The sequence below is a fragment of the Sinocyclocheilus anshuiensis genome, unplaced genomic scaffold (assembly GCF_001515605.1).
Source record: "Sinocyclocheilus anshuiensis isolate Anshui unplaced genomic scaffold, SAMN03320099.WGS_v1.1 scaffold318, whole genome shotgun sequence".
NCBI classification, from domain to species: Eukaryota; Metazoa; Chordata; class Actinopteri; order Cypriniformes; family Cyprinidae; genus Sinocyclocheilus; species Sinocyclocheilus anshuiensis.
The window spans coordinates 587751-611698 of record NW_015547653.1 but is presented as its reverse complement, the minus strand read 5'-3'; the positions used below and the strand labels follow the sequence as shown (position 1 = coordinate 611698).

The window sequence follows — 23948 nt, the reverse complement described above, 5'->3', positions numbered from 1 at the left end:
GAGGAAGTTTATTTTTATGGTAATCAACATTATTCCACAGGTGCTGTCGATTATTGAACTTGTACGAACCCAGAATATTACTTTAAATTCATGATTAAATATACAGGTGAGTTTGGGACATTTTTTATGTGACCAAAATGTCACACATGCCATGCATCTAGACATCTCACAACTGTGTGTCCACGGGGGCTCTGATAGTGCTAGGAGTGTGTTATCCGATAGGCCTACACGTACTTGGCTGCTAGACAAAATAGAGGACATGTGGATATATTAGGGCACCAGAGTTAGCGAGTAAGACTTCCTGTAATATTGTTCTCAAAACAAGAAAAAGCGGGGGCAGTTTGGTACGGTGACGCATTGCTGCCACACACATATACAGGTGAGTTTGGGACATTTTTTATGTGACCAAAATGTCACACATGCCATGCATCTAGACATCTCACAACTGTGTGTCCACGGGGGCTCTGATAGTGCTAGGAGTGTGTTATCCGATAGGCCTACACGTACTTGGCTGCTAGACAAAATAGAGGACATGTGGATATATTAGGGCACCAGAGTTAGCGAGTAAGACTTCCTGCAATATTGTTCTCAAAACAAGAAAAAGCGGGGGCAGTTTGGTACGGTGACGCATTGCTGGGCATGCATGCAATTTTCCACTCAATTATGTCGTAATAACGAGATATGTCGTTTTAACGACATCTTTTCTCGTTTTAACGACATCTTTTCTCTTTAAAACAGCATCTTTTCTCGTAATAACAACATATTTTCTCGTAATAACGACATCTTTTCTCGTTAAAACGACATCTTTTCTCGTAATAACGAGATGTTTTCTTGTTAAAACGACATCTTTTCTCGTTAAAATGACATCTTTTCTCGTTAAAACCACATCTTTTCTCGTTTTAACGACATCTTTTCTCGTTAAAATGACATCTTTTCTCGTTAAAACGACATCTTTTCTCGTTTTAACAACATCTTTTCTCGTTAAAAGGACATAGAAAATCTCTTTATTTCTTTTTTTTCGTAGGCCTATTTCGATTTGTTGTTAAATCAAACTTCAGTCATTCAAATAAAGAATATTAAGCCCAGTTTTGATCTGATCATAGCCTAAACGAGTCATGGGTCTGAGTGCAGTTATTGGATAGCACTATATTGTAGACAGATTGGAGATTAATCCTAATAAACATGCCGCTACAATTAAAACCATTACATTAAAATACATTTAAAACAGTGTATTTCAATAATTTCAGCAGCGTGCAGATCCTCGTTTATGTCAGACTGTGGCGACAGCAGCGCGGACAGTCGCTTAGCTCGCTCACATAATGTACCATATAGCCCATCTATAATAACGAGAAAACATGTCGTTTTTATGACATAATATGTCGTTATTACGAGAAAAAATATGTCGTTTTAACAAGAAAACATCTCGTTATTGTCGTTTTAACGAGAAAACACGTCGTTTTAACGAGAAAACATGTCGTTTTAACGAGAAAACATGTCGTTAAAAACGACATAACATCTCGTTATTATGACATAATTGAGTGGAAAAAATCATATGTGTGTGGCAGCAATGCGTCACCGTAGTTTGGCCCTTCAAGCAGGAAGGCTGGGAACAGGTGTTTCCTGTGCAAGCAAAGCAGGTGCATCATCGGCCGTTTCGCTCGCTTTTACGGTCTCTCTCCATTTGTCTTTCCCCTTTCAGTCTCATGTGCGTGCTTTTTGTTTTCATTTTGACTTTTTATCATTATGTCTTTTTTTCTATAAATGAATCATGTTATCTTTCCCTCTCCTTTTCGTAAATTTTTTGCACAGATTTTGTAACCTTCTATACTTTGAAATGGAAACATTTATTAAATGTAAGTATTAATTAAATAAACTACTTTACCAGGCTTGTTAACAATATTTATTTTGAGGTAGAGCGTTAATTTAAACAAAAAAACAAAACGTTTTGTCACATTTTGTTAAACAAATAATGATATAATTATAAAATTTACATATTATATGATAGCTTAAAATATTCACAAGTAATAAGACTTAAAAAGGCACCATATTAAAGATCTGTTGTATACAGTCTGAATTCACTGCCAATGTTTCTTTTTTTTTTTTTTTTTTTACTATTCCATTAACTTTCTTTCCTATTCCTGCTCACAATATCTCATTTTGTTAGACAGTTGGCCCAGGTGACCACGTTGGACATGCTGTTGGGTGGTACTGCTCATGCTCATTGGCCTGACTCGTCTTTGAAGTACCTGAGAAAGGATGCTGGGTGTGCTGCAATACATGGTGTGTTTCCTGAGTGACATTTTCAGCCTTACTGTCCTCCTCAAGGTGTGTTTCTGTGTCTTTTCTTTGTATGCCCCGAGTTCCTCCTCTTTTGTGTGTGTGTGAGAGGTCTGATCCTCCAGATTGTGTGGTTAAATGATGCTGTTTATGCACCGTATGTGTATGTTTATTTGGTCTGTGTGGCTCAGACTGCAGTTTGTTAAGATGTGGGGGTGTGTATTCTTCATATGAGCTTGGGTGAGAGTGTTTCTGTGCAGTGGTGTTTCCCTGTGGGCACTTTCCCCGGGTGTCCTGCCCGCGGAAGCCTCTTAATTTGGGGCTCCAGTGTTCCCTCCACTGCAAAGCCATTGTGGTGCGGTCTGCGACTAACCGCCTCTCCTCGGGGACCCAACTCCGGCCGCTTTCCTCCCCTCTGATCAGGAGGAATGTGCGGCCTATCTGAAGCGCAGGACAACCGCAGCTCAGGTCCCGATCTGGAACCCAGAGGGCCTGAATGCCTCGCTTTACATGTGAAGAGCCCATGCGAAAAACTGACTGCACCAATATGGAAAACTGCCACCAGGGACCAGAACATTCCTTACTTTTGACCTGCACCTTCAGCACTGGGACAAAAGTATGACATAAAACAGACAAGGATGTTAGACAGTGTGACTAAAGACTGGAACACATTAAATGACTTTTGCCTCAATTTGTAGTCTATAAAAGTCAACCCTAGATGCCAAAAGTCGAAGCAAGTCAAAGATTTTCAGCAGAGTTGACAGATTTTACAGAACGTCGAATACTGTAGTATGTGATGGGCTAAGGCTACGTTTACACTAGTGTGTTTTCATTTTAAAATGCATAACTTTTGCTATGGTTACGCCTGTCGTTTACACTACTCCGGCGTTTTCGACCCTCGAAAACGTAGACTTTCAAAAACGCTGCAGACCCCCGTTTTATTTTGAGAACTCTGTTTCAGTGTAAACGGAACAAAACGGAGAATTTTGAAAATTATGGCATGGCTGCCAACATTCAGTCTGCGTATCCATGACGACCGTGTAAACAATAACATCATGCTCATTGTTGTACCTGCATGAATGGTCATGTGACCTGCGTTTTCGGTTGTGTAGTGTGGACGGAGAACGTTTCTGAAACGCAGGGAAAACGCAAGTGTTTTTAAAACGCCGTTTTAAAACGAAAACGCACTAGTGTAAACAGGGCCTAAGATTCTGACTTTTTTAGCTGCGGACTATGATTCCGTTCAGTCAGAGGATATCAAACATGTTTCATATGTTGAGCTGATTTTAGAACGCAATGTTGTTTTCATTTGTCATGGGTCTCCTAGCAACAACAAGGCACAGTTTTTTTTGCAGATTGTTGTGTTTGGGATGATTTGAAAGTCAGGTAGTGTGTGTTCCTCAGTCGTTCAGTCTATGATGCCCAGTTTTTTTTTTTTTTGTGTAACCAGTCTATTAGTCCGATTTTTTTTTTTTTTTTTGTGTAACCATTTACAAAGTTGGCAACTGTATGATGCTTAGTGTTTTAAAATATGTTCAGATTTTAGGAGAAGTGTAGTGTATTCCAGCCATCAAGTTCATCATGCATCACATACTACGGAAGAACTTAACTTACTAAAAAATAATGTAAATCTATATACACTACTGGCCAAAGATTTAATAATTACGATTTTTTTTTTAAAATATTCTTGAAAGAAGTCTCTTATCTCTCAAAATTGATTTTAGGAGAAGTGTAGTGTATTCCAGCCATCAAGTTCATCATGCATCACATACTACGGAAGAACTTAACTTACTAAAAAATAATGTAAATCTATATACACTACTGGCCAAAGTAGTGATTTTTTTTTTTTAAATATTCTTGAAAGAAGTCTCTTATCTCTCAAAATTACTGCATTTATTTGATCAAAAATGGTAATATTGTGAAATATTATTACTGTTTAAAATACTGTAAAGGTTGTTCACTGTATTTTCTTTTTTATCAAAGAATCCTGAAAAAATGTATCATGGTTTCCACAAAAATATTAAGCAGCAAAAAATGTTTTCAACATTTATAATAAGAACCATTATTAATAAATTAGCGCCAATAGTATTTGAGCACCAGAACAGGATTCTGAAGGATCATGTGACACTGAAGACTTAAATAATGGCTGCTGGAAATTCAGCTGTATCATCACAGGAATAAATTACATTTAAAAATATGGTAATCTAGAAAACAGTTATATTAAATTGTAAAATTATTTTACAATGTTACTGTTTTACTGTATACTTGATTAAAAAAAAAAGAAATTAAGCCTTTGTGAGCATAAGAGACTTCTTTTAAAAACTCTTTAAAATTAAAAATAATTCTTCCAAACAGTTGACCGGTTATAAATTTCTACCATATTCCTATTTCCACCTCAGAAAAAAAAGCTGCTGGAAATTCAGCTGTATCATCACAGGAATAAATTACATTTAAAAATATGGTAATCTAGAAAACAGTTATATTAAATTGTAAAATTATTTTACAATGTTACTGTTTTACTGTATACTTGATAAAAAAAAAAGAAATTAAGCCTTTGTGAGCATAAGAGACTTTTAAAAACTCTTTAAAATTAAAAATAATTCTTCCAAACAGTTGACCGGTTATATATTTCTGCCATATTCCTATTTCCACCTCAGAAAAAAAAATAAAAAGGCAATTGACTTTTTATGTGATTTACATATCTCACAATTACAACCTTGTTTCCCATAATTGTGACTTTATATCACATAGTGTGTGGCTTTTAGGGTTGCAAAGGGGTGGAAAATTTCCGGAAACTTTCCAAAAATCCTGGAAAGTTTCCAAAATTTCTGGAATATTTCCGAAATTGACTGGAAATTGTCCACCTTTTTGCAAGCCTAGTGGCTTTATTTCTTAATTTTAACTTACACAATTGCCTTTTATTTTGAGGTATAAACAAAATTCCTTAGTTAAGAACTTACCATAGTCCTTGAGACAATATGTCTCTAAATTAATTTTGACTCTTGCTTGGGAAGGGGGACAGTAAGAAAGACATTCCTCACCTGCAGTGAGAGAGAGAGAATTTAATCACACTTAAAAAAAAAAATTCTAAAAAAATAAAACCTTTTTTTTAATTTAATTTAATTTTTTTACTTTTGACACATTTCTTAAAAAGCAAGAATTAAAATGTTAATGAACACACATATTTTGGAATCTATTTTAAATTACATTTTGGACCAGAATTAATCCCTCCAATGCACAGAGAAGGGCTGTTCTATATCTCTATTCAAGTATTTATAGAGCACAGGGGTCCAGGAGTAGTAAAGGCAGTTCTTTAGTTTCCAGAGAACTAGAGTTGGCCTGTCTACTCAGTGCAGATCACAATAAAGTGTGTGAAATCAGTCAGCAGTAATGGACTGCACTGCACTTGCAGCTGTGGCAGGTATATTACCATAATCATGGCAGACTGCACAATATTCTGTTGCTGTCAATGGTACAACACATTTTATTCAGAAAGAAAATGTCTGCTCTGAGGTTTTTATTGTCTGCTGGTCACCAGGCCAGATGTCAAGATAGTATCACCTTGGAAAATACTTTATTTGGTCATCCAGAGACTCCTGTGAGGCCCCTAAAAAAGGGATATATTTCTCGGTCTTATCTCTGTTTGGTGTCAATACTTGGTTCTTGTAGGGAGTCAGTAGGCTAGTGGTCCCAGTGGAATCAGAAGACAATAATATAGATTTAAAATAATGCTTATAAGTCTGAGCCAGTGTCATTAAATGAACAGCAGGATAAAACTCTTTTGCAGTTTCAGAAAATGTGACTGGATATCATAAAGTATTGTTAAACTAATTACAGAGACAGTTCAAGGTATATTTAGCCTGAAAGAGTAATTCTAATGTTGATTTGTGTAATAGAGAAAACATACATTAGCAGTTACAAGGGATGATGCTAATGTAGATTTCTGTCTACATATAAATTCAGAATTATTTGTATTTAAAAAAAAAAAAGTAGGAAAGCCATGAATTATTATAATTATTGGTATACTAGTCAAGTCAAATTACCTTTATTTATAGCACTTTATACAATACAAATTGTTTCAAAGTAGCTTCACAGTAATAAACAGCAAAATAAGAATCACTGATGCAAACTAAATCAAATAGGAGATCAATTCAAATTCTGCTGCAAAGCAGCTCTACAAAGACAACTAATATGATTAATTATACATAGGTTAATAATATGTAAAATGTGGTGGATTACTTATCCCACACTATTAATGATAGGAACATGATTAATTCCAATTGTGCAGCTTATTATGAAGAGACATACTATTACCTTTCTAAACTATATAATGCATCTAAAGATTAAAACATTTTTATCAGGGAAATTAATGTGGTCAGAAAGCTATAGTGACACTGAATGGGTAAATAACAATGAACTACATGCAGTCTGTGCATATTAACCTGAAAACAATTGTTACACAATCCACTAGGGGGCAGCAAATAACTTTTAACATGCTTTATTATGTTGACTATGCATCTTATTTGAATATTATTGCATTGTTATTGTGTTGTTTCTTGTCATTCCTTTTGCTTACAAAGCTTTGGCAATATATGTAAACAAAACATAACATTAACAAATCATAAATTGAATATTTTAAATTGAAACAATTTTTTTTTTAAAGATGACAATTCACAAATGAGCAGTGTACCAGAAAACTCTAAATAAAATTATTGTGTGTGTGTTTATAAGGAATAACCAATTGCTTACCAATGCTGTACTGAGGCTGGTAAACTGGGGTGGGTGGTGCAAACTCCTGAATACCTGAACGAACAACAGACGGAGAGAAAGGGGGACGAGGGTCTCATTAAATTACAGCAAGCAGTGACAAGTTTATTTGTGTGCCTTTCATTTTGTCCTTCCTCTTTTTCACACCTCCGCTGTGGGTGACTCGCTCTAATCCCTGCGGTGGCTCATTAGGGCATACTTGCCATTTGTGAGTGTGTGAGGGAGAAAGGGGACGTGTGTGCTCTGACTGCAGTTTGCCCTGTAGTCTTTTAGTGCATGTGGAATGCTTGTGTTAAAAACAAGTGTACTTTTGTCACAGTGTGTGAGCCCAGACAATTTCATGCATGTGTGTGGTCTTAAAGGTCAATAGGGTGTATCAGGATGCCCTCTGTCACACACGCATACATACGGCCCATGGTCTGCAACGCTGGGTCAACCATATATTACCCATGAGTTCTGTACTTCTGCCCATATCTCTGACACAACTGGGACACTGACACCTTATACTCCTCTTCCAACCCCCCAAACGCTAAAGTCCCTCAGCAATAACTCATATCAAACGTCAAACAGCTTCAAATCCATTTTAGTGTTTTGAGTTCGAGGCATTTAGTAGGTCTCTGGGTGTAAGAGCTGGCAAATGTACACCTGAAGAAATCTATTTGCTTTAAAGTATGTATTATATAGATAGAGTTTAATGTGGATAACATGAGACTTCCTGGTCACTGTTATCCAAAATAAAAACCCCACAAAATCTTCAAGTGCTAATAATATCTAATGTCTGGGTCACTTTCCCTGTGATAAACGACGGCTGCGTTTCCTGCTCCATGAGAGGTGGCGAATGACCCGCTGTTGCTGGTTATGTTTTTAGCTGCGGCTCGCCTTTGGTGCTGGAAAGACGGGAGCTCATGCTATAAATATCCATGTTGAGACGATCCATGTAGAACAACAAACAAGCTCTTCTATCACTCAGCCGTAACCCGTGAAGAATTATGCGTCTGTCGTGCTGGGAGGGAAACGGGTCTGGTTGTGCACCACGACAGGTGCTGTTCGCCATACCATGTCATCCTTTTCCCTGAGGCTTGCGCCGTTACGTGAACTTCGAGAAATAAAAACGCAGCAATACTCATTGGATTATCATGTAATGAAAATGAAGCACCTAGAAATCCAGGAAAGCTGATTGTAATGTTGATGAAAGCCAAGTGGCACCACCTGAGATGTTTCAGGACTTTGTATGGAAACAGTTATTCACAGGAATGAGAGGAAGGCGTTAAAGTTTCAGAAAGCGGCTTCTACTAAATCCTTCATAAACAAACAGTAGTTTGCAAAGGGACAATGATACTGAGTTTGGAGTTGAAATAAATTAAGCAGTTTAATTGGTTCAAGGGCAGTTGAGATGAAAAATAAACCAGGGGAAAAACACTATAGCAGATACCAAAAAATGGACTAGGCGGGTCGCCGTGATTTTGCCAAGTAAGACATGTTCCTGGATCAACATCTTTTGGATGAACATTACTGTCCAAAAATATAGACTAAACCCAATCCCTACCCCTAAACCTAACCCTACCCATAATTTATTCCTAAAATCAGTGTGAAATGATAGCTGATTAACAAGGGTGTAGAAGCACCTAACCCTGATCGTAAGCCTAAAACAGACATTTCCTGAAAAGATATCCCTCAATTCTGATTGGTTAATTGGAATGTTGTTCCAGGATCGACAAGGATGTTGATCCAGGAACATGTTGTACTTGGTCAAATCATGGTCACCGGACTAGGCACTAAGGCGGTTTTTAATGTTTTTCAAAGAAATTTCTTATGCTCACCAAGGCTGCATTTATTTGATCAAAAATTCTGTAAAAACAAGAATATTGTGAAATATTATTACTATTTTAAATAACCCTTTTCTATTTTAAAATATTTCAAAATGTAATTAATTCCTGGTATGGCAAAGCTGAATTTTCAGCGTCCAGTCTTCAGTGTCTTATGATCCTTCAGAAATCATTCTAATATGCTGATTTGGTGATCGCAAGTGTGATGTACACAGACTTTATGAAATGAAAATAAATTTGTTTATTTTCAACGTTTACTCAAATTCACAAAAATGAAAACAGAAATAGTTTACTATCAACTGAAAGCTGCTAAGGACGTTTACATGCAGTTTAAAAATTCAAAAGTTATACTAAAGCAATAAATGATCTTTAAAAAGAAAATATCAGGTACATGTTTTAGTCAGACTGAAATCGCACTAGTCCAATTTCAGACCAAGTCAGACCTTGACGTTGTCCTGTATGTATATGTGCTAATGGGACTGTGTTGTGCGCATGTTCTGAAAGACAAAGACCTGATGTGTGATATGTATTTTATGCATTGTGTCATGCACACTTTATAGAGAAATTAAGACTGCAGCATGTCTAGGCAAAAACATGCTGTAGCTCAATTAAAATTGCGCATGTACTGACTAAAATTTGAAACTTACTAGGTGGGGAGATGAACATGTCTGTTCATCAAGAGAACATGGTTATCGGTCGATGGTCAGATATGGGCTGATTACTAATCTTGGCTAATATATCAGTATACCACTACTAGAAACACTGCTTGTTATGTCCAGCAACTTTAGTTATTATACAGAATAGAATCAAAACGCAAGGTGTGATACTTACGGATACATGGCCGAAGAGGGGAATGACCTTGCTTGTATCCCGGGGCACAACGGTTACACCTCTGTCCCGTGACACCTTCTCTACACAAACACTGTCCTGTGGACTGGTTACACCAACGGCCCACTGCACCCATGGGGTGGCACTTGCATGCTGAGGGAGACAAATAGAAAATGAAAGAATGAAAGTGAAGAAAAAAGATTAGGAATTTTATAAGAACACACAAGAGTAATGTAGAAAGAAGATTCAGGAAAAAATGGAAGGAAGAGAGAAGAGAATTTTCGTAGGACTAAGGGTATTAGTGCGAGACTAGCGGCTTTAGACACATGAAGGGAAATGACGAGTAATACTACACAGAACAAGGCAGCTGTGGTTCATGTCTTCAGTTGTAATTCACGTCTCATTGACCCCTGAGCAAGATTTTCCCCATAAAACATATGTGTGATGGCTGGGAGATCATTGAGAGGAAAGATCTGCTTTTCTGCTTTTGCTCAACGTTTCTTCATCCAAACAAAGCTCCAACCGTTCTACAAACATTTATACACGCTTAAAAAATCAGGTCTGTTTTAACATTAACAAGTTCTAAATCTTACAGTTTCCGAATTTCTAAGATAATTCTATCACCTAATTCAAATATTTAGATGTTAGCAGAGATTTTATGGTATTTTCAAGACATAATTTAGATTTTGTATACATTTTATGAACTTGCACACTAATTTACAAATAAACATTGATGTATGATATTCATGCACAAGCACACAGTGTAAACTGATGTTATATTGGGACATTGACTAAAATGCTCCGTGAGCATGCCATAGATATGAGAGCAGTCAAAGGGCAAGTGTCAGTGCACATTCCATCACTCATAGTGTAGCCATAACATAGACACAGACTATGCTGCCTTTCACACACCTCAGACCCCACAGCTGGCAAAGCCAAAAAAAACATGTTTTTCTTTTCACTTGTGGAACGGCAAGAATGATTCACTCATGTATAGACCAGCTTTAACATGATTTCCACATAAAACACACAGACAAATCATTTGTTACTGACGCTGGCAGGCCTTGCGGTGGCTGAGCGGTTTGCTGTGGTCTCGCGTATATCCGTTCTGGCAGAACTGGCAGTGGTGTCCCATTGTGTGATGCCGACACTTCAAACAAATGCCTCCACTGACTCGACCAGACTGCTGATACACGGCCATACTGAACCTACACTTAGTTGAGTGACCGTTACATTCACATGCTGGGAAAGAGAGAAACAGACAAAGATGAGGGCAGATAGAGGATTATAAAATGTGACCCTGGACCACAAAACCAGTCATAAGGGTCAATTTTTCGAAATCTTGTTAGGATAGGACAATATTTCGCTGAGATACAACTATTTGAACATCTGGAATCTGAGGGTGCAAAAAAATCCAAATACTGAGAAATTCGCCTTTAAAGTTGTCCAAATGAAGTTCTTAGCAATGCATATTACTAATCAAAAATTAAGTTTTGATATATTTATGGTAGGAAATTTACAAAATATCTTCATGGCACATGATCTTTACTTAACATCCTAATGATTTTTGGCATAAAAGAAAAATCGATAATTTTGACCCATACAATGTATTTTTGGCTATTGCTAAAAATATACCCCAGCGACTTAAGACTGGTTTTGTGGTCTAGGGTCACAAATAGCAGTGAAAGGAGTGAAAAACATCATTTTAATTTTAATACAGAAATGGAACTTCTTTATGAGATTTTTTTCTAGTATGTTCAAATAAATTTTTTATTAAACTGCATAAGATTAAGATTACGTTATCAGACAACAATGCTGCATCCGAAATCAAATACTTCCCTACTATATAGTATATGAAAAACAACATGCCAAAAGACAAGTATGTCTGAATTCACAGTGTTCGAAAAACGGTAGGCGAAAGTACCCGGATGACCTACTACTTCTGCCTGGATTCTGAAGTGTGCAGTCGATGGACACTTTACTATACCATGAGGCCACAGGAGAGGATTTATGAATAGCAGTGAAGCAACGCAACTGACGCTGGTAGGCCACGTGATCGTAACAACATGGTGGATATAGTACGTCCGAATTTCATTCGTACTACCCATATTCATACCATATAGAACATACTTTTTTAACGATGAAGTAAGTTTGATCCGTTTGATCTGATTTCTCGCCCGGATTGTAAAAGATAGATGTATAAAATCAATTTAATCACCCAAAGTAAAATAAAAGGTGTTGGAGTTACAAATTTTTATTAAGTATTGCTTATTGTGCAAGTTTAATGTAAGGATTTTAGTGGTTTAAACTGGTAAATTAAGCAAAAATACTCATTAAGAGTAAGGTGTTTTTTTACAGTGGATTTTAAATTAAATAATGTAGATTTTTACGTTTTATATGGTATTGTGTGGAAAAGACTATTTTTCCACAAGTAAATAGCAGTGAATTATTCTAAATCCTATTTAAAAATAGACATTTAAGCACAGACAGACCACCAGACACACACATGTTTAAACTCACGGACGCACGGGTGTGGTTGGCTGGGTGTGGCCCGTTGCCACGGGCGATCGTAAAAAAATTGCTCACACACATCACAGTCCGGCCCAGATGTGTGATGCTCACATTGACACACGGCACGCCCCTGGTTGTCGCGTCGACAGCGAGAGGCGTGGCCATTGCACTTGCACCTGCCGCCGACCTGCAGGTCGGAAAGGGCGAGAGAGGGTTTCAATGGGGCATAAAGAGATGATGAAACGAGGTTGCGTGAGGTGTTTTTTCTCGATTTAGAATGGGACTTCCCCCTCCCTGCATTGTTTCTTCTTCTCCTTAACTCTCGCCCTTTCGAGCCTTGCTGCGGGATATTTAGGGACCAATCACATGTGCCGTCCTGGCATGGCTTGTAACTGTCCTTCTTACGTCCCCTTCCCACTCTACCTTGAGGTCCCATCTCCTTTCGTGTAACATTGTGGCCACTTTGGTGCACAGTGCTTTTGTTTCTAATTCTCTGTGTGGAATTCTGTTTTCCTTGCCTGTTTCTCCAAATTTCAGATGTCTTAACGCCAGTGTTTTTCTCACCAAACCTCAGAGCGTTGTCTCCCCTTTCCCTCCATCTAAATGTGGCTCCCACTTCGTTCAGTTTCTCTTCTTGCTTTTTCGTTTTATCCAAGGACTGATTAAATACTATCCTTATGTCTGTTGCAGTCACCCAATCTTGTAGCCCTGGACTGTAATCGAAATCTGGCGAGGAAGGACGTCCATCCAAAGTCGAGAAGGCCAGCACGGCATTTCCACGATGCTTCTGCAATGGTCTGGGATCTGAACACAGCGGCTCCGTCTCCTGGTGCTTTGTTTGAGCGATGGACTGTACAGGGCGGCCGAATGTGCCCATGCAGTCGCTTGAATAAAACTGTAGGGGGCGCCAGCTCCGGCCAAAGTCCATTGACTTCAAGATGGACATGGAGTAGGAATCCACCGACTCCACCTGTTGACAGAACTGAAGACTAATGTAAGTGATTTCAAAGCGTCTGCCTAGGGGAACTGTTAAAGTCCAATCCCCACCCCCCGAGCCTTCGGCAGCTGTCCAGCACGTGAGATTGTGGGGGTTATGGAGATCTGTTAAAGTGCTGATGTTTGTCCTGGGTCCTTGCTGGAGGTCCTCCATCGTCACAGGCACCCCATAGGCCGTATTGATGAATTCAGATAGGCAGTGGCGTGGACGCCCATCCAGGTGGTAGCAGGGGTCATGAGGTGAGGTCCAGCTGAGAGGAGATTGAGAAAGAAGAGGAGAAAGAAGGGAAAGAGGGAAGAGGGTGAAGAGGAAAATAGGGAGGAAGAAGAGTGTCTGGAAAGGAGGGGAGTGATATCTGGACATGATGTCATCAAGCCTGTAACAGTAGGGAAGGAGAAAAAGAAAGATGAAAAAAATTATAAGAGGTCATTTAGTCAGGATACTGATGGATTTACAGGACGTTTGAGAGAAGCTCAAACAGGCAAAAGCAATGCAATATGGTTTTTCTCAGACCACACCACAATTAAAAACATCCCAGCTCACAACTCACGACACTCATTCTAGGTTCTAAGTCGACCATTTAACACACAGAATGCAGCCAATCAGAGGCCTATTTGTCAGTAGGAGGCCTCTCTTTATCTGGTCTGTGTCAATGTGTCTAACGTAATGCGGCTTTTAAATATATATTCGTTTTGACATTTTCAACTCTGTAAAGAAGGAACAGGGGCAAGTGAGTGTATAAACATGGAGAGATTGCAAGAGATGGCAGAGCATGTGGAGCAGCTGGTCCAATATTCCAACCCTTTCTCATTTATCATATTTATGACTTTTTACTCTTTTAATCTAAACCTGTCTGTTGCAGATGGGGACTTGAGAGGGGAGATGGAAAGTAGCAGTATATGGTGACTTGATTAGTAAGAGAAAAAGCAGGATGAAAAGATTCATAAAGTAAAATGTCATGATTTTTTTAACCCAAGAATGCATGCCCCCCCCCCAAAAAAAAACTATATGTATAAACTATATGTATAATATAACTGTATGAATAAAGGGGGTCAAAATTTTAATTGCTGGCAGCTTTTGCTGGCCCCCTTTTTTGTTTTTTTGGTAAAGATAGAAAATTATATTGATTTCTTTTAAAAAAAGGACAAAATCATGTGTTGCATTGACTCTTACATACATTACATACAGAATTGTCATAAAACAAAAAATGAATTTGACATCATTACAAACAAAAATGTAGGAAATAAATATTATCGGCAACAATAATACATTTCTATTTTATACTGACAAATAACATTAATATTAATATAAAATAAATATAAATACTGCATTACTTCTACAAAATAAAATACCATGCTCAAAATTCTATAGGAAATACATATATGGCCACCTTTACAAAAACTTGTAGTACCAATCTTTTCTGTCTAAAAACAATAAATATGCAAATGACATTCATGAGGTTCACATATAGATGAGGTTCACATACGCTTTATGAGGAATGCATGGATTATTAAAAGGTATTTTAAAAAATGTATTGAAAACACAGATTCCATAAATCATACCCAACTCAGTCAGCTTGACACCCATTATGAATTCTAGGGTAAATATGGGCCCCTGTCTGTTCCAGGAGCCAGTAAAACATTTGGTTGTCCCTAGTCGGTGAGCCCTGACTATAAATGTCAATAATTAACTTGAGGCAAGATGGCTAAAAAAAAAATTCTCTACATTTGTGTGGGAAAAAGAGAGAGAGTGAGATTTTGAGAGAATGGAAGTGAAAGCGAGAAGGACAGGGAAATGTGGGGAACTAAGATTAGAAAATAAAATAGAGTGGCAGATTTATAGATTGAATGTGAGAAATGCATGTTCAAGTTGAGCCACTTCCTTTGGCGAGACAGTGTAAGCCTGTACCCGCCTGTCTGCAGGCCCCCAGTAATGAATCTGTCTTCCACTTCTTGGCCTGATGGAGGAGTCTGTTTATTTATCTGATGATAATCTACACCAGAGAAAGTTGCAAAATCTCGCCTGCAGACAAGAGAAACAATGCACTCACTCTTCCTTAGACAGAGTGATATAGAGCCCTGACAACTTGTGGGTTTAAAAAAAGACAGGCAGATGGCTTGCATTTGAGAGCTAACACCCTTCGCTTCTAATGAAACGCACTGTAAAATCCTCGATGTTCGGTCAGCGCCTCAAATGATCAGTTGTTAACTGTTGGAAGTGCATCCTAAACTAACAGATGAACACTTACAAACATTTGCTGTTCCCTCAGCTCTTCTCACCCTCTCTTTTCTCAGTGTATCGCCTGCCTTTAAAGTTCTGAGAATATTCCTAAGTGTTGATGATTGATGATGTCCTAACAAGCGTTTGACATTGACAGCAAAGTCAGCAGGGATGCATAAACGGCTCGGTAGGAGAGGGGAGCACTGAAAGATTCACTTGAGGAGTCACTGGCTCAATTAGCTCATAGGCTGAAATATGAGGACCCCTGAGGGACATGAAGGTCAAAGAAAGCGCATGAGAGGTAAAACCACCCACTTTCTTACATAGCCTATAATTGTTTTTTTTTGGGGGGGGGGGGGGGGATCTCATGCTTACCAAGCTTTTATTTGTTAAAAAATAAAGTAAAATAGTAATATTGTGAAATAATATTATTGCAGCAGGTTTTCTATTTTAATATATTTGAAAATGTGCGGGACCGACCAGTGTTTTTACCCACTGTGGCACATTCCCAGGGTCCGGTGTGCGGCTTGCGATCATTCCACACATGTCGCGACGTGCCCCAGGGGAAAACTGAGACCACTATGAAAAACCGTCTCAGGTTACTTATGTAACCATGGTTCCCTGAGTAGGGAACGAGACAACGCATAGATCGTGTGTGTCATCAGATGTTAAACAACGTCAACACGGATGCACACATCCTTAAATGCTTTGCTAGTGCTCGCCATAATGAGATAAATAGAGATCGTTTTTTTTTTTTCTTTCTTACCACAGAAATGCACGCTTCAAACAAAACAGTCAATGAAGACGAAGAAGAGAATGATGTGTAGCTCCCGGCGCCTATTTATACTATAGTCGCACCGGTAGTGACGTCATGGCTGTCGCCGGCCAACGAGTTGGTGTTTTTTCAATGTATGCTTCAGACACGGGTCACGACGAGGCGTTCCCCATAGCGACCCCTAGAGGACGCAGTTCGAAGTTCCCATGAAAGGGAACCTTCCGCATTAATTGATCGCCTGATTAATTGAATCTCCTGTTTCGGAGAGGCGGCAGCGTATAATTGAATCTCCTGTTTCGGAGAGGCGGCAGCGTATCTGAGGGCGATGCGTAAGACTGTAAGTTGGGAAAGTGATGAGAGTGTAGATATTCACGGCTGTCGGTGAGGCAGGGAGGCTTTGAGCCACTCTTTGCATGATTTGCGATTGCCTCTGGCTTCACTGCAGTGCTAGTTAATCGAACATAGCTCATTGCACATGCTTGGTGAATTAAAGCTTAACCAATGGATTTATTGAGCTCGTAAGCCCCGTTCTAGAAAGCACAAAAGTTGTGGGCTTCAGTCTAGCAGCACACAGAACCTTGGATAGGTTACAGTTTCCACAATTTGTCTAGCTCTTTCCATAAATTCACACCCGGCGTAGTATGAGAGCTGCAAAGTGCCCTTTCCTGTTCACCAGAAGTTAGCGTTGAAAACGATCGGGGGTGCATCTTCATTAGTTATCGCAAAGTCAAAAAGAAATGATCGGATCAGCGTTGTTTGTGCTCGAGCCAACAAGGCGAGGCACGAGTGTTGACTGATAGCCTGCTCAGATCGGGGGATAAGGACAAAAATATTTGCCATTATCAAGCTAATATAAAATGTGCTCACAAGGACAAAAAAAAATGGGACTGAATAAAAGTCATTAGTATCGATTCCTATTTTAGTGGACTTTTTTATGTGAGCCGAAAAAATAACCGATGACAAATGTGAGCTTTGAGCTTGACGTTGAAAGTTTCTTCCTCAGCGGGCCCTTCAGCCTTAAGGGGAAAAAAATGTTTTTCTACAAAATGCCAATGGCCTAGGCTACTTAGTGATCTCTGCATCTTAAGCTGGGATAGGAAACAGTATTTTGTATTTATATGATGTAAAATTAAAATTAAAATAGCATGCTATGTAAACTATTGTTAGCTAGTTGACTAGAATTAGTTTTGTTTGTGGCATCCCTTTCAAGGAACAGAGATCAAAGCAAGTTGCCATAGCTGGAGGAATACATTATTTAAAAAAATATATATATTTTTGGGAAAAAACATGAATAGCTTTTTTTGGTTATAGTCTACAGCATGAAATGAAAAACAAATATATAGAAATCAATATGGTTGTAAAAAAGGAAGTGATTTAGAATGTGATAGAACGTTTCCTCGTTTCTCTCTGAAATAGCCTATGATTTTGCACACATTTGGCACATAACTCAGATCTATTCTTAGGAGAGCTCGATAGCTGTCAGTTTCCGCACTCACAGTGCTGCTTTTCACGTCCTAAATCACCCTTGGGTATGTTGTCGGACAGATGAGAAAGATTTGGCCTGCTTAACACATTTGAACATTCTTCGTCGTGGACGACAGCCAGGCAAGGTTGTACTGAATCCTGACAAGCGATCCCCTTGATAGGTCTACACATGGGATCCATCCTGAAATTAACTGATTTAAAATTGTGTGATTTATTACGGTTATGTCCCTGTCCATCATAAATTAATAAATCATTGTCTGTCTGTTCGTTGTCCTCAGATGAATAAGAACACGACGTTTTCTCTTGCGCTTTCAAAAACCTGTCGATTTCCCATAAGCGCTGCAGGACATACACTCTCACTCGCTCTCACTCAAAACACACACACACACACACACACACACACACACACACACACACACACACACCTGTTTAGCCGTGTAGCAGCTGCCAATAACACCTCTGCTATCTTCCGGTCATTTAATACATATAGGCCTACATAAAATTAAACGCGAATATGTGCAAATTATGGAAATATTGGTCTTGAATTGGCATTAGATTAGTTATCATGCATGGCGGATTTCAGTGTTTTCAGTGATGAATGTCTTAAACTGACATCCTTCATCAGAAGCATATTCTTAATAAGCTTTTGACAGGCAAAACTTTGTCAGACACACACCTTTGTGAACCTGATGCTCATCATTGGCATGTTATAAAACACGAAACGGATTGAGAGAAAAAGTCTCGAACCTATTGCCCTTTGTTCGATATAGTTGGTACAGTTCGTTCAGACAGTAGTGACTCGTGACACTGCAAAATAGTCAGGACTGTAATTTAAGATAATGTTGAGTTTGAAACATGCTCTATTCTCTTTTCGTGAAATCTTATTCAAGAAGCCAAGCCAGATGTAACCTTTTGTGCTTTGAAGTTTACTCATAGTGCGTCCTGTCAACTTTAACATATGCCTATAATAGGTCCAAGCAAGGATACATGTTTGAATGGGAAAACACATGTAGTAGCCTACAGTAGACAGCGGCGGCACAGGGAGAGAAAGAAGGAAAAAAGAGTGGACGATCACTCTCTCTCTCTCGCTCTCTCTCTCTCCCACGCTATGTGCCCTGGCAGTGAAATCATGAAATGTCCCTGCAGGTTTCGTTTCAATGTTGAAAAACAGATGCACATGAAATCGCCGTCCGTGATTCCATGTGCTCCTTATGCCAAGCACAACATCCCATGATGAACCTAGGGTGGAGCAATTAGCAAGGGGGGTTTCATCCCATTTATCCTTAATTAAACGTTCAAAATGAAGGTTAACCATGTGTTTTAGAAGATAGACGAGAGAATGTATCTTGTCAAGTTTGCTGGCAGCTTGGCAATAGCTGGCCATTCCATTCAAATAGGCCTACAGATCATCCTTTAAGAAAAGATAACTGATCATTGCAGGCCTGTCGAGATTTCCTCTCAATTCGATATTTCCACTGTAATCTGGGATTGTATTGTGCAATGAGATTTAAATCACATGGGATGTGAACTAAGGCGAACTTTATAATGATAATTTAATGAAACATTCTGTTTTATGGAGCTATAATTACAACCATTCGTGTTTATCAGTTGACCCGACACATGTCACAGAATAACGAGGCAAGAAGTGCGCCCGCAGAACGGGGAACGGAAATTGCCTTTAAAATAACGGTTTCGCAGCTGGCCACCTAGATGGCCTTATATAGGCTGTTATTTTTCGGGCCTTTGTATACCCCGTTGTTGTATTGCAAGGCCTAAACTGATTGTGTCCCATTAATCCGATGGAAAGTAGCCTATTCAAAATTAATTACGGGCTTTCTAAATTAGTTTGCATCATGATATTTGATAATCATGCATTTTAATAAGATAAAACACCTTAACATATGAATAACATAACATTTGAGGTGCACTGGCGTATTTACAAAATGCCAAATTTGAAACAACTTCAACTGCGCGCGCTATTCTGGAAAATAAACTGCCCTGCATCTTTATAATTAATCTATAATAAAAAGAACATTATTCTTAACATGCAGTGGACTGTGAACCAATATATTCCTTAACCTAAATAATACTTCAGGATTGTTTGACAAGATTTGCGGTGTGTGTGTGTGTGTGTGTAGACGAATGATCTCATTATCCTTAAATTACGCGTAGCCTTCCGGCAGAACAATTTTGTACAATTCCCAGATTATCCAGTCGATCCGCCACTGACAGGTTCCTGACTATGACAATCAATAGATTTCCTAGGTCTATGTTTACTACAGCTTGTTTATTTTTATTTTATTTATTAATATATATATATATTTTTTTTTTTTTTGAGTCATGGACTAGCGCTTAAAGTTCTGATTCATTAGTTGGTATAAAATTAAATGCAAACCTGATAATCACAATATTTACCAATAATAATAATAATAATAATAATAATAATAACAACATATGTATTTGATTATTTACAACTGACGTATTTAATGTTAAAATATGCATTTAAATTAAGTCAAATAATTTTTATTTATCCATTTGGCTTTTTATATTTGAATTTATTTATATTTATTTATTTATTATTATTATTGTTTTAGTTGTTTCGTTTTTGTTTGTTTTTTACAGGAGAGCAACACTTAACTGAAGATGCATGGAATGCGAATTACAGCGCTTGGAAAAAAAAAACATTAAGCAGCAGGCAATTAAATAAATGTTTTGTATTTGACAGTAAAAACAAATGAAAATATAAAGTAAATTAATGATGTAAAATAAAATATCTGGTTGCAAAATGGATACTTTCATCTAATATTAAAAAACGCTTGATGTTGCAATGAGAAAAGTGCTATGTACCATGCACGTGCGTGTAAATAAAATATATACTATGTGTATAAATATATATTAAATAAAAAAATAATAATCCTACAAAAATAACCCTTTGATCAAATAACATTTCAATGTGATTTGTTTAAAGAACAACTTGAGTTTCAGCGCGCGGGCTACACCATCACCGGTTAAGACTAATCAACAGGTTATTCTAAATTTAAATCTCTTGTCAGCAGTCCTGAGCAAGCCTGTTCTAGTTTAGCGACAGAATCGGGGACTGAAAATGTGAACAAGAGCAAAACTGAGTTTACCTACCATGTGCGCTTCAATGCGGGTTACCAGTGTAGCCGCGTCCTGGTTGATCAATAAGATCACGACAAGTGGGCAGATATTCTCAGGCTGAGCAGCGCAAGTTCCTGCTGCATTCAGTGCGCCGCGGCATGGTTACGTATCACCCTGACGTCAACTCCTTCACAGGCATAGGACACACATACATGCACACACTAAATGCTTGTACATGCATTAAGCACATTAGTAATGTATGCGCAAAGAAAGACAGGCAAACTTTTTTTTTTCTTCTAACGTTTCAGCTGAGAAAATATCACCTAAGGCAATTTTGGTTATGCACCATGATCTTGAACTTGTACCCTCGCGGGTGTCAATTCATAGTTCAATGCGCAATTGAAACAACACTTTGGGTAACCCCAGGAACGAGGCGCTCCCTCTCTGGAGAGGATCTAAAGCTGACACATATGGAAATAGTGAGTAAGGGTGAGGCAAGGGGAGCGAATGAAAAAAGAACAACTGAATTGAAAGGGAAACAAAAGAAACTCTCTCAGAGCAGTCCCAGCAAACTGATTGATGACTTCCCTAGAGGACTGTTTCCCAGGTGTATGCTTGTGTGTACCCATGCTACAAAGCATGCCGCTTTAAGGCTTGATGTTTCTGGATGCTTGTCAAGTACAACAAACTTAATTGAGGGATGAACTGGTACAATTGAGCATATCACATATTCTTGGCACTCTTTCACCCCACAGATCAGTTTGATTGGGGTACTGCAACACACAAAAGTGTCTGCTAGATCTATTACACCATGTGGTATTGAAAGCAGGCTGGAGAAAGTCCAGACATTGAAGCAGACAAGGAGAGTGTTGAAGAGAAGTGAGCGGCAAGAGCGAATGTCACCAAATGGAGGTGAGAGCTACTGTGGTCAGACTGCAAAATAGTTTAGAAAATACACCTATAAATTTTATAACGGCACTTCATTTGTCAGTATTATCAAGTTATGGATTTCATTTATTGTTAAAAGAAAAATACCCAGCGCTTGAGTATTAGCTTTTGATTGCAATTAGGTTCTGTAACCTCTTAAATATGAAAACCAGCTTTAGTCATTCATCCCTGCAGTTTTTTTCTCCGGGTTCTTTTGTTGTTTGAACTCATCTCATTTCCACTCATTTCATCCTTAATTAGATTTCAAGTATTTGATGATGCAAACAGTGCAAACCTGTGTTTGGTTTTGAAACATCTGCTCGTGAGAGCTTTGTTTTTCCAGAGACGAAAGGAAGTCAGAATCCTTGGCATAATGTCTGTTTTGATTTCAAATGAAACACGTCATTATTAATTCCATGGATACACATTTCATAACTGTTTGGATCAATTATCACATAGAATAACATTCAACATTTGAGGGGCAATCGTGCCAAAAAAATACATAGTTTGATATAAGATGGCAGAAATTCAGGCTCAGGGAAGGACAAAATTATCTTTATTTTTTGTTTTTAAAATTTAAGTAAATGTTACCTCTAAAACCACAGTCACGTTTGTATATTTCCTCTGTTATTTGAACACAATAAGGGTGAATAATAAAGAATAAAAATAAAAAAATGTGTTCAAATGACTGTTTTCTACAAGTGTTAGAATTTATATTTCTGTTGAAGTCAGACATGCTTTATCCTGTTTGAAAAGTGACATTTTGAGGACTAATGATTCAGCATCAGAATCCTAGTGTAACTTGGTCTAGATCAATTCCCACTTTATGGTTCTTTTCAGTTAGAATGCACAAGCAGGCTAGCGATGTCTGCAGGTCTGGAACAGGCACATGTTCCCCAGATTATTAGATTCTAAATACTGTGGTCTGCAGAAATGTTTTCTTTTCGAAACTATTCTGTAGTATTGAGTGATACACTGGTTTGGTATTCAATGCATGCATTAAAAACAAATGTTCACACTGACATCGAATTCTGTGATGTGGATATACTGATTAAGAAAAAAAGGAAAAAGCATGATCTGTACTATAGTGCACAAATGACCCAAACAAACAATAATTAATGACCAGGAACAAAAAGCACTGCACTGGTAGTAAGTCATGCATGTGTGATTAATAATGTTTAAAAGAATGTGTAGTATAGTTAATGACTGTGATTGGTCATAGAAGTCATTAGCAGCTGGCCCTGCTTTTCTTTCACTTTAAATGTTTGTAAGTGGGAATTTAAGAAGTTTTTAAACAAACACACATTAGGAAAAGTGAGAGTGAGAAATGAATGAAAAAATGCACTATATGAGAAATTTAAATACACAATCAATTTGCGTGCAATTTTAGATGTAATAAAAATTTATTTTATTAAAGTAAAAAGAAACAAATAGCTATAATGTAATATCACTTTCAAAGCATTCTTTGTCATTAATTATATTCCAGTATAGTGAGTTGGAACCCTTATCTATAAATGTAAGCCAGATATATTCAACAGGATATAATATTTTTTAGTACTGTATATGACATAAAATCAGAAACCAGCAACCGCTATTGAATACTATTGAATTAGCATAACTAGATCACTGAAATGAAGCTGTTTTAGTTGCATGCGTAGCCATGAACGCAAACAATGCCTTGTGTAAGTTACCTTGATACAGAAGGGATATTGCCCTAAAACTGCTCCAGGTGAGGCTCGAACTCACAACCTCGACATTGCTCTGCTTTGTACTGCTGTATAAGTACCGCGCGCTAACCGATTGCGCCACTAGAGTTTAAGTTCGCCGTCAGAACAAACCCAATCTGTCCATCTAATAACAATAACAATAGGATGAGACGCATGTTTTCTAAAACTTGGACAAGGGAACGTAACACGGATCTTTCGGTTCCTCACTGGTGATGATGTCACACATAAATCTTTCAACTTAAGTTATCAGTTTATCCACACGGACAGTTTGTCCCCCTATCAATGAACCAGTTTATGAATGGACACAGCTGGTTTTTAGTGTATGTTTTAGGACTCTACAGCCCCCTAGTGGTGTCTAAGACGTTTAAGTCCCCTTTTGGTCGCCATGTGGCATTTTTCTTTAAGACCCTGGTTAGTAACTACAGGTGCATCTCAATAAATTAGAATGTCGTGGAAAAGTTCATTTATTTCAGTAATTCAACTCAAATTGTGAAACTCGTGTATTA

General features: G+C 38.0%; 1 protein-coding gene across 4 annotated transcripts; it reads right to left on the bottom strand.

Annotated features, from left to right (window-relative positions):
* Positions 1 to 2108: 2108 nt before the first annotated feature.
* LOC107702064 (netrin-1-like) lies at positions 2109 to 23470 on the bottom strand. Of its 4 annotated transcripts, none has more exons than XM_016504259.1 (7): positions 23407 to 23470; positions 12219 to 13582; positions 10752 to 10940; positions 9702 to 9851; positions 7027 to 7080; positions 5238 to 5318; positions 2109 to 2882 (listed from the first exon to the last, which is right to left on the bottom strand). In XM_016504259.1, exons 2-7 carry the CDS (start codon positions 13567 to 13569, stop codon positions 2161 to 2163), a joined length of 2547 nt encoding a protein of 848 aa, XP_016359745.1. In that variant the 5' UTR covers positions 13570 to 13582; positions 23407 to 23470; the 3' UTR covers positions 2109 to 2160. The 4 variants fall into 4 exon arrangements, with proteins under 4 accessions (XP_016359745.1, XP_016359742.1, XP_016359743.1 ...); XM_016504256.1 differs by lacking the exon at positions 23407 to 23470 and adding an exon at positions 20822 to 20938; XM_016504257.1 differs by lacking the exon at positions 23407 to 23470 and adding an exon at positions 18112 to 18293.
* Between the last annotated feature and the right edge of the window lie 478 nt (positions 23471 to 23948).

Bases quoted from the DNA above. Each gene is read 5' to 3' on its own strand.
- LOC107702064 (XM_016504259.1), bottom strand. From the start codon at position 13,569: ATGTCCAGATATCACTCCCCTCCTTTCCAGACACTCTTCTTCCTCCCT. The intron at 10,941-12,218 runs GTGAGTTTAAAC...TCTCTTTCCCAG, and splicing joins CCAACCACACCCGTGCGTCC to CATGTGAATGTAACGGTCAC. The intron at 2,883-5,237 runs GTAAGTTCTTAA...CTTTTGTCCCAG, and splicing joins ATATTGTCTCAAGGACTATG to TGCTGAAGGTGCAGGTCAAA.